The 14,901-nt window shown below is 40.5% G+C and overlaps 2 protein-coding genes across 2 annotated transcripts in view; both read right to left on the bottom strand.

Annotated features, from left to right (window-relative positions):
- Window positions 1–3,945: 3,945 nt before the first annotated feature.
- LOC140927829 (uncharacterized) lies at window positions 3,946–11,235 on the bottom strand. The gene is made up of 3 exons (XM_073377508.1): window positions 10,399–11,235; window positions 9,333–9,353; window positions 3,946–9,161 (listed from the first exon to the last, which is right to left on the bottom strand). The coding sequence occupies exons 1-3, from the start codon at window positions 10,955–10,957 to the stop codon at window positions 4,804–4,806; spliced, it is 4,938 nt and encodes a 1,645-aa protein (XP_073233609.1). The 5' UTR covers window positions 10,958–11,235; the 3' UTR covers window positions 3,946–4,803.
- Window positions 11,236–12,295: 1,060 nt separating this feature from the next.
- Window positions 12,296–14,901, bottom strand: part of LOC140925688 (uncharacterized) — a 20,217-nt gene continuing 17,611 nt past the window's right edge. Inside the window, exon 9 of the mRNA XM_073375586.1 lies at window positions 12,296–12,660. Coding sequence (XP_073231687.1) covers window positions 12,296–12,660 — 365 coding nt within the window. The remainder of the gene's footprint in view (window positions 12,661–14,901) is intronic.

The raw sequence follows: 14,901 nt of genomic DNA, 5'->3' as shown, positions 1-14,901 counted from the left end.
AAGAACAGTTTCATCGAAAAAAACAACCAGACGTATTTTATTTTGCAGAACGAACCAGAGCTCAAAAGATATGGTTTGTATTAAATAAAAATACCAACCATTAAAATTACGTTTAAGCCAGAGCTAGTATAAAAGTATTGCAGAAAACTCAAACAATTTAAAAATATTTAAACTTGAGCTTATACTTTCAGCGGCCACAAATGCGCGCCGTCATGATCATTGATCAACAAGAGCATACGACTGATACGAGCAGTTGGGGAATATTATGATTGACAAATGGAAGTTTACTCATACTTACATTTCATATTGTACGTTCCTCTTATTCTTCCTATTCATCGCCAGTGAACGTTCTTGAAATACAAAGAAAATTTCCCTGTTCTTGCCCTCAAGAAGACGAAGCCACGTGTGTGTAACTTTTCCAAATCGAACGTAGCGATCCCCACGCAATTCTTCGCGCATGCTCAGACGTTTGACCGCGGTGTGGCCATTAACCATTTTTCCCCGGTCCCTAGTGACGGTCCCAGAACTCTCAGCTCAGTTCCTTCTCGTTTCTAAAGTGTTGCATTCTGTGTTAAAATGTCTTTAACTAAATTAAAAGATGACTTCACATTTCGTAACTACATGTATAGTGGCCGCTGGCCATTTGGCCGAAATGAGTTTAAGTTGTGTCACCCCACGCCTGAATTTTCTTGCCCGTTTTTTGTAAGTTTTTTAGTCTGTTGCACTGGATAAAAAGCTTTTTCACGAATGAACTTCTAAAACTTTTGTTCAGGAAGTGGTAATTATAATAGCTGTGTCAGCCGTTAGGCTACTACAACGCCCACAACTTCCCCACTTACTTTCTTATCTAGTAAGGATATCACATCGAAAGCCTATTTCTTCCCTCAGCAGCATGAATGTAGGAAAACAGTTAGAGTTCTATCTCCTGCTTGTCAGGAGCCTGGCTTGTAGAGTTATTTTACGAAATTTAACTGTACATATTAATGTTTCAGTTTGTTGCAAGAAATTTTAATAAGCACCCCTTTGTAAATAAAAATTGATGAAAGCACCTTACTATAGTTACCTCTCAGTTCCAAGACAGGTTCTTGTGTAAGCCACCGTAGACCCCATGTTGTCGTGTACGTGTATGTTATGACAAGCAAAGGTGGATGGATATCAGCCTCCTGCCTTTGGCTAATATCGTATATTGTATTTTTTTTTTCTGCAGGAACGATAACTTCATGGAGTTGGAATCGTCATATAACTCGTCAACTTGGTAGCCACTTGTGGATTGCAGGACAGCAACTTTGGTCAAGTTGTTTGACGTATTGGCGAACTAGCGCACTCTCCTTTATTTTCTTATAGAATTCACCCGAGAACTACTTGCTAGGAGAGACTAGTTCTTAGCCTGTAAAAAGAGGACTTGGACTGTTCAAACATTAGTTTCAAAAATAGAGACCTCAAAATCCGCGGATGAGAACGACTACGCGAACGGGCCTTGACTTAAAGGCACCACGGAAAGCTTCATTTCACTTTTTTTTTTTTTAACTACAAAAGTTAGCACTGTTATCTTTACTGAAGCAGGTCAAGCCCTCCCCGATCGCAAACTGATAAAGCTTAACTTGTTTCCGCTACTAAGACACTGAAACTCGTAGTAGAATGACGACGGCTATCACCTTTTCCCGCCAGAATGACGCTGATTCACGCAGGCGCGTTACTTAGTAGTAAGAAAATTTCGTACTCGGAGTCGTCCTCGTCATAGAATCTAAAGGCCTATTGTTATCAAAAACAGCAGCTGGTCTATTGAGACGACCCTGCAAGACTGTAGTAAAAAAATAACCTGATGGTTCATTTTGCTCTGTTTATATAAGTCAATGCGTAGAGGTCATGTTTTGCTCTAGAACTATGCACTTCTATACTGCTACATTCTATATTGCGTGCTAACGTACTGTTATGTCTTTACTTATTTAACACAGACCGCTGAAGTTTTGCACAGCAATACCTATGCAAGTAAACAAAAAATACAATTTATTTAAAGTTAACATTACGTTAATACGATATCTACACAACGAGATTTTACATTTGACCTGTTGTTCTACAAAGCATGGAAGTCTTGTGCAAGTGTTTTGGTTCCCCTTGATAAGTAATTTTGCCAAGGTACGCAGACTGAGTGCGGATGAACCAAGTAACAATGTCAACAATATTAAACTGCATGATGCTGCCGTAATGGTATGTAGAAGAACCTGCATACCATCACGTCAACCCACCTTCTTTTGGGATGGGCGGAGAGGACCGTGGCCCCTCGCCCCAGTTATTTCCGCAAAAGGTGGATAGCGTTAGTCACCGGATAAATCACTATCTTGTTGATAACCTGCTACCACTGCAGAAGATTATTAAATATGTAATAGAAAACAACAATCTTATTAAAGCCTAAGTGAGGTATACTTTTTAACTTTCATGATGTTTTAGTAGTATAGCATAGGAAAAAAAACTGTATGTAGGACGGTACGATGCTGGCCCAAATTGTTGAAACGGTGGGTAACGCTAAAAGGGTAATAAATCGCTATCCATGTTGGAGTAACGCAACTGATTTTCCTAATAATGATGGGAAATGAGTTATCCTGTAGATAGCACTGTATACCTTATGATCGATTTGCGTCTGCTCGTCTACAAACATGTATTCTTCTGTGCAAGACTTGTTTACTCGAACGAAATAAACCGTGGACGTTTCAATTAGACTTATACTTTCTGAAAGGGACCAGGCTAGAAGCAAAATGTTTTAATAGAACTTCTTGGCCCCCTTTGGTGCGAATCCTAAATCTCATAATTCAAAATTAAGGGTCTTCTAGTTTATAATCGATTGACCCTTCGGGAATAAATGTCTTATACTTAGTACAAACCACGACTCTTGAGCGTCTGTTGAAACTAATAACAGCGTAAAGAGAAAGTGAGCGTTAAAAAAGTCAACAAAACCACTACTTGACTCCCATTAACTCGGCAACCTCGTTTAGCACGCTGCAAACGGCCCATTGTGAGATTCCATGGCGTCTATTCTTTTACTGAAAATTCACCTTGTAAATACTTCCACTTAAAAGAACCCATACAATGTTAAGCGAGGAAAGAAAACACCCATGTCTCCACACCACTAGGGCCACCCTGTTAAAAGGCCAATTTTTTATGGCCCGTCAGTGGCTGTAATAAAACAGGGTTCTACTGAGAACAAAGGATAGGGGAAAAAAGAACAGCCTCAACATGACAAGACTTAAGAACTGTTCTTCGGACTATAAGTCAAAAGAGATAAAAAAAAAATTGTTTGTGGAGCAGCAAACCATTGATACTGAAAATCCAACCCAGGCTGACGGCATAGCAAAGAAAAAAGAGGAAACGTTGTCCGCACGAGTGATTGAGCAACCAGAGCAGTCTGACCGATAAGCTAAATATCACAGCATTTCCTTGAATGTGTTTACCTGTTAAAGAACCACCTGACGGATATCGGAGAGGAGAGGACCTACAGAGAAAGACTAAGTTCCCATCAACAATGAGGACTGAAAACGAGGTAGTCGAGTTTCTGAGAGAGGGGTTTGTCATACCACGTCCATAAAACCTACTACCTGAGTTCCTGACTTTCACTGGAAGTTTAATTTGCAATAAGAAAAGCATTCCATAGAATTGAAACGATAGACCACACTGATCATTGCTCTTGAATGGACAATACCGGGGACGGAAGGGAAAATTCGTCACGTAGTAGCAAAGGCTTTAATGGGAAAATTCGTCACTTAATAGCAAAGGCTTTAAAAGAACTTCAGGCTAGAGGTTGGAAGTCCGAAGCAAAATAAGTAAACACTGAGCAGCCAAGAGGAACCAGGACTAATCAGATACCAGACCCTTGGAATCAACGCAAACCGATGCCCGAAGTGGAACTGATATTAAATAAAGTAAAGAACAAGATGCTAGACTTGACGATCTCAATGCTTCATGTTTTACAAAATCACTTGCCTCTACAATGCCGACTCGCACCCATTTTCTTTTCTTATCTCCATCTTGGTCATACACTAGCATTACTGCAGGTATCTGTGCCACTCCTCTGAAAAAATCCAGCGGATTTTCGTTCTAAAGGTAGAAGATGAATCTGCAGTTACCACTGTCCTGTTCTGATACTGACAAGCAAAAAAACCACGTTACTCTTAAAACAGCAAATGCCAAAGAAAGAGAAAACTTTGCAAACGAATATTTGGTCAAAATTAACAGCGAACAAAGCGACAAGGAAAATAGGGTCAACTAGGATAGTCAAGGTGAAATCTGTGATTAAACCCACCGCAAAGCTCAGTGAACACAACATCCTTAATAAGTTTCTTCAAGGGTATCTTAAGTGCGAAATTAGAGTGGCTTGTAACAACTCTAGCAAGAATCCTGGACAAATTGTTAATCTGAGGCCGTGCAAAGAAATAACAAGTGTCTCGGGCAAGAACCGCATAGAAGCAGTAGCGGGAAAAAGAATATTTTGCTTACTTCCAGGCTGAAAAAAGCAAGTCTGTTTAGGACGATTTCTAATGTACTTCAAATTGAGATATCAGTAGTTATATTTAAGCCAAATGTTGAAAGACTTCATTCTACCTTTATACAAAATACTACGCATGTATTCCTAGTGTTGGCTTTACTAAAGATGAGTGTTGTTAAAACTGTGTAACTGAACACGGACTAATAGATGCGTTCAATCTCTTTCTATATTTATATGAAAAAAATTCTTATAATGAACATTCGATGTGGAAGTGGCAATTGCGACCTCTCTGTCTTTCAATGTTTGTCCCAGATTCTTTAAGTGTTTTATGCCTTTTTGTCCTTCCATATGTCTCCACGACTGTCCAGGTAAGGTCCCAGATTCCAGGTATATCGTTCATGGTTGACTTTCTCTCTGCACACAAACTTGTTTTCTTCCGTGCACTTTGTGCACACGAACTGTAGAGTATCACCCCTCCAACCATGTGCAAAATTGCATTTATCGGTTACACTAGCATCACATCCAGGCTTGTGAACAGTGCATTCTTTTCCTTTTTTAGTACCCAAAACAAACGCTCCGTGATGTAGTTTTCCTTCTTGAGTCACCTGTTTTGGTTCAAACCATCTCTTCTCGTTTCCACGGGTCCCTACTACGCGCTTGCTTTTCACTCCTATCGCATCTGCTGGGTTTTCTTTTGCCTTGGATGTCCTCCTTTCAACTGTTTTCCATTGGTCTTGTGACGGCGCCTTCTTACGAACTTTCCAAACGGATTCGAATTGCTTCTGAGGGCTTTCGTCACTTTCACTGGCACACAATGCATTGAAACGACCACCTATGGTAAACCGCTCGTCTGCATCGTCGAAACCGTCACCTCCAGTACTGTTTTGCGCTTTCCTTTCGCTGAAAACTTCAGAATCGCAGCTCGTATCTTCTTCTTTGTAGTGTTCCGGCTCAAAGGCTGCGGCTCCAAGCTGCTGCCAAGGTGTTGAACGACCACTCTTTCGCGCGCCATGATAACCAGGGGGACCGCTAAATTTGCCGCTGTTGGTGGAGCCTTCGGAAGATGCGTAAGGCATCGTAAGCGGTGAAGCATTTTTCTGAAGCGAAGCGTATGTTTCTTTATCCACTGGATCATAGGCGTAGGGTCCAGCGACAGTAAATCCGAGATAAAACCACAAGTCGTCTTTGCTTTCATTGGGATAACGTGTGTTGTCAAAGTGTATCTGGATTCCCTGGTAGGAAATAATGCCTTTCCTACCTGGCTCCTTTTGACCTTGCACACGTTCTAAACGCTCAGAGGGTTCCTTGCCTCGCCAAAAATGTGTCTTTGACTTCCACTTTGTTTCAAGCCACTGAAATTCATGACTATTAACAATAGCATTCAGACCAATTCCTTTACCAAGGAAGTACTCAGCACCTGATTTTCGAAATCCTGAACCTGCCTTTTCCTGAACAATGTTTGCACATCGTTTGATTGACTCTTTGGTTTGCGAAGTGTAGTGAGCAAGGCCTCCATTTGGAATAGGAAAATGTATCATGTAGTAGAAAAGATGCGCCCACTCGGAATTAGGAAATTTTTCCACAAATTTAGTTACAATCTTGTCGAGCTCATTAACGGAAGGTTTGTCTTTAAGCTGAAGACAAGCCTTGGAACAAATTAGCATGTCATTATGGCTACCATAACCATTAAGACAAAGGGATTTTAACAACTGATAGATCAAATTAGCATCGCTTTTACTAATGTTTGACCATGTGCTGTAAGGGGTCTCGTCTTTGAAGTAAAGAAAGTCTTGAACTTGCTGCTGATATAGAGCGTGGTCTTGGCCAGTTAAAGAGGTAGAAGACAACAATTGCATTGAACATTCTTCACTGCTTAACTCTGTTTTGTCCATTCCGGTGATTTCATAGAACTGTCTCCGAAGATTGGAAGCTCTTATCTTTGCGTTGTTAAGACTTCGTATTTCATTTTCATCATACGTGGTCGTCTGCCTGATCTTCACGTTTCCAAACAGTTCGTTCAGGATATCAAGAATGGTCGAAGGGAGACACTGAACGAAACCTTGGTCCTCTAAAGAAAGCCCCATCAATTCTGAGGGAGCCTCCGCTTCTTTCAAGTACCTCAAAAACCTTTTCTCATCAAAATGAAAACAAGACTTAACGATCTCAAGAAGTAAAATTATGGCTTCAATTTTTCCAATCATTGAGAAAAGATTTGGTACCTTTGAGGTCGCCAGAGCCTTGTCATAAATCTCCAGTGCTTTGCGGCAAGTTTGGACTGCCTCCGATAACGATCGAAGAGGTGTACGCTTATAATCTGTAAGCTGGAGAAAGTACAAAACCCCTTTGGTGGTGTAGTGGTTAGTGTAAGTGCGTTGTAGAGAGATTGCAATATCAACGGCCATGTGGGCCGCATCGATTCCGGTGAGGAGAAGGGGTGGTTTTTCATGACTTTCTTTCTTCACAGCGTTGTACAGTCGTTCCACTATATTACGTAGATCAACTTCTTCATCTAAACTGTTTGTACGCATCTCATATCCCATAAATCTTGCCAACTGCTGCCACGCCTTAGACTTTTCTTCTATTTGAGTTGCCTGTTCACAGACTGTGAGAAGAACCTGTAGGGCACCAGCTCCTCGAATATTACTTTCGTCCTCCATAAGGTCTTCGATAAGAGGCGAATATCTTGTGCGTTTTCCTAAAAATCCAAATACCTCGTTTTCTAAATCATTGCCAACTAAACGATCATCAGCCACCTGTTCCTTGAGTAACACTGGATCAGATATTCTTTTGCGATCTAAAAAAATCCTGAACACTTGTTGTCTTAAGAACTTCATCGCGTATGCTTTTCCTTTGGCAACCTTTTCCAGTACGAGTATGGCAGTGTTTTGCACATTTATTCTTGACGTCACCACTTCACTTACTAAGGAATGCGCTGGTCTCCAGCCGTAGTACCCATGAGTTTCGTCTTGTAATTCAAGGAGAAGACCTCCAAAAGCTTCATGGATGTCTTGAATGGCTGGAAATTGCTGTTTATCCCAAGAAAGTCTTAAGTAAAGGAAGTCCAGGACTACTGAATGCGGAAGGATCACACTGCCATCGCTGTATTTGTTGAGAAAGCAACACATTTCAAGTAGCATTTGGTGCTCCTCCCTTGCTTCACCAAGAAAAGCCATCAAAATATTGCGGATGTGATTCTGAAGCCGCTCTTTGATCTTTAGGTAGTCCCGTCCAAATAGTTCCAGTCCAAACCAAATGAACCTCTTCTCTCTTTCCAAGACCTGTTCAGCTTCTTTTCTTTTCTCACTGTCGACACTTGTGATGTTGATCAAAATATTCTTCACGCGAGCCGTCTCCTCCTCATCCAACTTTCTTAAAGTGATCTCGAAATTGGCTGTGGGAGTTGAAATTGGTAAAGTAGCAAGAACAACGCATTTTGTCTGCCTCTTCATTAAGTGGTCTCTTAAAAAACGAAACTGACTCTCCGGAAAATTGTCAACCAGCACGAGGACTGGAAGTGAAAACGTCATATTCCTTTCCTCGTAGCCAATGTTTTGTAGTTTCTCAATCTGGTAGTCTGTTGAACATGTTATGGCTTTTACCACAGCACATCGGTATTCCGTTCGTTTACTCCACAAGATTCTGCGACACAGGGTCGTGGCGCCAGACCCCGGCTCGTAAGACACAGTTATAGTCTTCACATAGAAGCTGGCGTCAACATTTTCTTTGGACAGGGACTTAAGTGCACTTCCAACCTTAGCATTAACTTCTTTTTCCAGACTTCGTGGGATACTGTGATCATAGAAAAGGTTGACCTGGCTCACTTGGGCGCCTTTATAGAATGCATCTCTTGCCTTCTCAATGGCCTCTGTCAATCTGGGTAATCGAGGATTAGGAAAATATACTTCTAAATCATCCCAAGAGTGAATGGCTTTGTTCAGAACCGCTTTTAAACCAGAGAAGTGTGGCAGCTCTGTTGTGGCATCTTTCTCCTCAAATTTAGATGGTCCTACTAACTCGCGAGCAATTTCTTTCAGAAGAGCCCACGAAATTCCAGCTACAGAGCATTCTTCTAGTTCTCTCTGGAGTGAATATTTTGAAGCCTTGATAAATGCGTCTGCAATATCTCTAGATTCACTGATGATAGTAACACAGCTGTTTGCTGAGTCTCCAAGAATACTGAAACTGCATTCCATGATGTCTGCCATTTCATTGACAGCGGTCTCGCTTAAACAGAGGAATACACAAACAAGCCGTCCTGGAAGAAAACATTGATTGTAGGCTGAAAGAGCGCGATACAAACAGTCCTTGGAACGTTTGATCCAGTCCCCCTTTTGCATCTCTTCATTATTGAAAATCCATGTCGTTCCTCGAGTTGAGATCAAGGAATCCTTTTCTGCTGTTATTTCTTTAAATTCGTCAAGGGTTCGTATTTTTGCTCGTGGCGCATCGCTAGTCTCGTTACATGTGTGATGTAAGCCATCTTGTTTGGAGGATGGATCAAACAGGTCAAACACCGCCACCCAAGGTATGTTTTGTAGGAACGACAAATGTGCTGTACCTCTGTACTGGGCAGGCAGCTTGTTTGCAAAAAGGATGAAGCCATACTCTTTGTAGTTTAGCTCATGTAATCGTTCTCTTAAGGTTTCAGTGTATTTTTTTGCGTCGCCTTCCTCCAAACTGAGTCCTGTTAGAACAGAAATGATGGTCATTATTATACAACTTTTTATTATAGACTCACCGAACTCCAGTCGATATATGTAACCTCAGTAATTCGGCCAATTTAGTTACCTTGCAAATAGAACGTCTATGGTTGCTTTTTCTCCTTTGGAAGAAAGCAAAAGAATTTATCACTCACCTTCAGGTATCTGGTAGGCACCTAGAAAGAGAGAAAATTGATTATAACATGGCTTACTAGGAAATTAAAAGGAGTCTTTTTGTTGCGTTCCCTAGTCATTTGAAACAAAGAAGTTCTTTTTAATCTACCTGGACCTATCCTTCGCATGAGCCGCTTGGACCCGAGTCCATGTCTATCAGCATCTAATCAGGCACAGATTAACTTGTTTGCCTGATCCATAACATAGCAACTTGAAAGGTGTAATGGCTATATCACATTGATATTATACAACTATCCCCTGAGGGGAGGTGAATACTGGTAGATAAATACCGAAACGCGAAGCGTCGAGGTATATATCTAGCGCTGTTCACCGACCCTGAGGGGGAAAGTCGTTTCAGTATTTACCAAATCAGTTGCACTTCGGTGATTTTGTCAAGTACAGTTTTACGTTTTTGTTGCAAATTCAGCATGACAATAATTTTCTACCTACCAGTAAACTCCGACAAGCCAAAGTTCATCGCTTTCTTTGTATTTGTTTGTACGACTGCTTCATTAATCGCTCACATTTCGTTTTTCGAAAATGCCTCGACACGAGACACCATCTTGAAGGAAAAAGCGGGGTAATAAAGCAAAAAAAGAAGGAAAGGGGAAAAAGCAAAAGGTGATAGTCGGATGGCTACTGTGTCCATTAAAACCCGAAATTTTTGCTTTCTTCTCATGCCCGACCTTAGGCAACTAATGTTTTGCATCTAGATAAGTAGGCCCTGAAGTGCACGGCCTGTAAACGGCTCTTTGGTAGGTTTCATCTCTTCATAACCAGGGAGTCACCAGAAAATAGCTCGACCAGCTTTAAAACGGCAGAATTCTTAGGGGCGAATCTTTAAACGTCGTCAAGTAGTCCGGGGACTGCGGGACATATTTTGGATTGGGGCTAGCTCGCGCTAGTTCAATGAGCCACGAAGGCGCGAGCTTATCTAAGGGGGTCTCTACAATTTTGAAATTTAGAGCTTCTGAAATCACCGAAACGCCGACGATTTTATTTCTATCAATCATTAATGTTATATTATTAAGAACAAAATGCAGTTACCCTGTTTTGTCTTTCGTCTCCAGTCCTTGTATTTCACTTCAAGCGGTTTCTTGACTTGGCTGTCGACCTCATGTGGCTTAACAAAAGTAGATGCACCATTCGTGCGAATCGCAGCGTATTCAAACTCATCTTTCACTTTAAAATAGTCGTTCAGTGCTCTCTTTCCAGCAGCACATTCCTTGTCTATCCCTCGCTTCTCAGTCCAGCCTTTGAAATAATAGATCTTGTCTTTGCAGAGTCGCCAGTCGCGAGCTACCTCTATCTCGATAACGTATAAGCTAGAACGAATTCCTTCGCTTTTCACAGGGACGAAGTGTATGTTAACGCAGTTCTGTTCTCCGCCTTTTTGTAGTGACCCAGCATCGCTTTTAATGTGATCATCAAGAACAAACTGGAAGGCCTTGTTGATGTCGTCCCTCTTATCCTCAACATCAAGTCCAATTATTTCTCCATGATGATACTTCGAACCTTTCTCCTGGCTATCCCCAACACCAAAATAAATGATGCCTTGTCTATCAGCATTTAAACAGGCACAGATGAACTTCTTTGCTTTATCCATAATTTTCCATGGTAGAGAAGAAGGGGAAGCATTTACGAGGGATTTGAATTCCAATTCTCTGTTTTCTTCTGCATCCAGAACTAAGCCCTTCTCATAGGAATGCGTTTTCCCTTCAATTCCACGAGGCCTTGGCTTGCCTGTCAGGAAACATTTTCCGTAAGCTCAGACCTCGTTTCTGTTAGTCTAAATATTCTACGCGTTTAATGGTGTCTAAAACATTTTCAACTGCTTGACATTTAGAAGTCGTTCAAAAGCCAGTCACTATAAGAGGTGTTTCAGTGGGATTTTAAAAACCCTATGGCAACAATTTGCCGTCTGTCCCGAGAGGTTGTCAACCTTTTTTCGTTCTCTCGGCAGTATAATTTTATAGTCTATTATTTTTACCCAAGAGAGAATAATGGGTTGGTTTGTTAGTTGGTTTACCTTGAATTACGTCAGTCATAATATAAAATGATGTGACATATATAAAAGGGTGAGATTTAAATACAAAAAAAAATACTTACATCTAGACAATAGCACGTGGTATTCTTGCTGGCCTGCGGGTTTACTTTGGTGGAAGTTAATCTTCCTTGGTTGACTCGAACTGGCATTTTCAAGCGAAGCTATGTTCACTGATGAAGGACGTTTCGTTGTATCTCTGTTCGAAGATACCGCCTTCTGTGAACTGTCAGCCAAATATTTTTCGTTTTTTGTTTTGGAATTCGTGTCAGTTTTGATGGCCTTCGTTTCTGGATGTTCCATGGTTTCACTAAGGTTACCTTTCCCCGGTTTAACCTCATTTAATGCCTCCAGGTGATCGACAACCAATTTCGGTTGATCTGTTAATAAGAGCACATTTATTTAAATACTTGAAATTTTCTTACTTCCTTTTAAAATATTAATTTGGGTTTTCTATGCCGATTGTACAGTTATGGAAATTTATTGCGTAGTGATTCCTGGCCCCCAATAGAGCTACCCGGCTTCTTTGACCTTATGATAAAAAAAAAGGACAATCTCTGGGGATGATATTTTAAAATTTTGTTCCTAAAACCACGTACAACTAAAATAAAAGACAGCCGACATTTCGCGACGTCACTACAGGTTTCTCTAAGAAACGACCGTTGCAATTCTATACTGATGACGCATCACTACTTACATCTGGGTAGTGCTTCTTATTGGTTAAAGCAAATTTTAAGCCGATCAGAAGCACTACCCGGGTCAGGGCAGTGACTTGTCATCAGCATGGAGTTTCCGCGCTCGCTTCTCAGACGTCATTATCCTCTCTTTAAGGAAAACAGTGGTGGCATGGGAAAATCTCAAGCTAATGTAAAACTCACGCCACAACAGTCCTCGTCACAATCATTTAGCTTCAAAACAAGTACCTTTTGAGGAGTTAATTCCTTCTGTCATTTCGTAGCTGCTACCGGCGGTACTTTGAGCACTGTCTCCCGTCACTTTAGAGACTAAGTTCGTTTTCGTGTTCTCAGCGGATTTGCTTTCTAAGCTGAGCCCCTCTTTCAAAACTTCGCTTTCATCTTCCTCAATCCTACAAACCAGATCCCTTTTTCCCCGAACTATGTTGTTGTTAAATTCATATCCACATGCAGCTGTTTCTTTCTGATTGAAAGTCTCTGCCAAGCTTGCTTTATCTTCTTCAATACTCTGGATTCTTCTTCCTCTATTCAATTCAGATGTGCTTTCACTGATCACGTCAAAGTCTTTAGCTGCACATTAAATTGTATTTATTAATAGAAAACAAAAATTTTAATAAACCCAGTTAAAAAGAGAAACAGTTTTGAAGACCTGAAGTCTTAATGGTTCATATTTCCTATATAATACATTTTAACACCCTAATCAGTATACACCCTTGGGTCAACACACAAGAAACCAACGTGAGATCCTATTTTCATTATATAATAACCACCGTGAGAAGTACCAACCCCTTTTTTCTGATTTGTTTTTTTAAAGCTCTCCAAAATTTTCTTCAGTGACAATGAAATATATAAGCTATTCTACCCCAACACCGCAACTGTTTTCACTATTCTACGACGAAAACACTTCTCTCTGGACGAAACAAATTTTCCTGTTGAATGACTACGAAGCAACTCGCGAAGTGAGGGCACTGAAAGCTCATACAAAAGGCGGGAAACTCACGCACCGCTGTGGCTTTTGATAATGGAAATATCATTATTTTTACGTGCGAAAAACTTCGATTGCTCTTACGATTGGCTAGAACTCATTTGCGTATAAAATATTACAACATAGCATGGTATATGAGCCATTATACCATGCTCTCCAAATATGGTAACCATACGCGTCTGCTCAAAATTAAAAACAAGCTGAAAATCCGTTGTTTTACAAATAAAGTCGCGAAGAATTCTCGATATTTTGTGGGCGTTTTTAATAAAACAATTATTCCACTTGGATATGGGAGGCGCCTCATTGACTATCTACTACCTCATATCCAACGCGCTCTCGTGGAATAATTAAGTATGTTCACTGTACAAGTAATATACTAATTAAAAAACAGCGACTTCCTTTCTTGTCGAAGTAATCATTTATATACCTATAATATATGAAGCCTTTTGTTTTCTGAGGAAAAACTGTAAACCATCATTATTTTAACTCCATAGGCTGTGAAGTTCGAATAGACAAGTTGCTCTGTTAAGAGGGTGTAAAAAACTTTGACCATCTGAATGGTTTACCAAACTTGGGTGATTATTGCCTATGATAGCTTATGGTTGTGATGTATGATCATGCTTTGGAGGGCAAAATAGTCGATTAAGGACCCATTTACTTTTGGTTGCTCGAGCCGAGATCTCGGCAATAGGGCTAGTCTGCTTCCTCATATGAACACAACGAAAACTTTTAATAAGAAAGAAAGCATGAGCCGAGCCGGCCTGGCTCACCTCATATAAACAGGCCCTAAAACGGCTGAAAACGACATAAGAAGTCGCCTGTTTGGATAACAAGTATCCAATTCGCATATGGCGTCATACGTTTTTGCGCTTGCAAGGTGTCAAGCGGCAAATGACTCTCAGAAAATAGGAAAATATGAGACATTGGTCAAAAAATAGGAAGCCTTTTTTCAACTCTGTTGGGAACTTTTTTTCAACTCTGTTCAACTCAGTGGTTATTTGAAAGGCAGATACAATAGTATCCCTTCTTTATGTTAGTTCTCACAGAAACGTCAACTTTGCCCTGTAAGCAAAGCAGAATTTTCCTTAAAACAAAACAAAAAAAGAACAAATAAGCACCTTCGCAGGATGACTAGCTCTTAACAAGTGATATCCAAGTTAACTGTCACCAAATGCAAAGTAAAGCCTATAAAAGTAATGTACAATGAAGCCAACACGATGACAAGTGCTCATTATTTTTCTTCTCTCTTAGCAGGTTGGATAACTTTATCTTAGTTTCCTCTTTTTTTGCACCCAGTTGCTACTAATGACATGGCCTTATCCAGCAGTTTGTGCTGTCTGTCAGTAAGCAATTTTAGTCTCTTTTCTTCTGTTTTCTCCAAGCTTTGCATTGCATTGTCCCGTTTGTTTTAGCAGTGTCAAGCATCATTGTAGCTACATTTACGCTCTGTTTTTTTACAGTTGTTGCTGAGAGGGCATCATGCAGTTTAGATGTTTCATTAGTAATTCTGAATTACTAAGTGATGCAACATCAGCTGCCTTTAAGTCTGCTCTCACTTCTTCTTCCCCTTTCATTAACGCGTCCTCGCTCTTTTCGAGGGACTGTCTGGATTTAGTTATCTCTTCTTTAGCTTTTTGTATTTTTTCGCCTTCCTCACGGCTTTTGTTCAATTGGCGCCTCCTCCTTCTCATCTTTTGTCTTTCTCGAGTCTTTCTTTATACTTTGTAGCATGAGCTGACCGTACAGATTGCTTTCGCGCTTTTGTGGTTGCAATTTTCTCGGGTTGAATGGAACGTGAATGGAATAAAAAAATTAAATTTCCTCCA

Source organism: Porites lutea, chromosome 2, assembly GCF_958299795.1.
Source record: "Porites lutea chromosome 2, jaPorLute2.1, whole genome shotgun sequence".
Lineage (NCBI taxonomy): Eukaryota > Metazoa > Cnidaria > Anthozoa > Scleractinia > Poritidae > Porites > Porites lutea.
The sequence above is the reverse complement of the archived record's forward strand: the minus strand, read 5'-3'. Positions and strand labels throughout refer to the sequence as shown.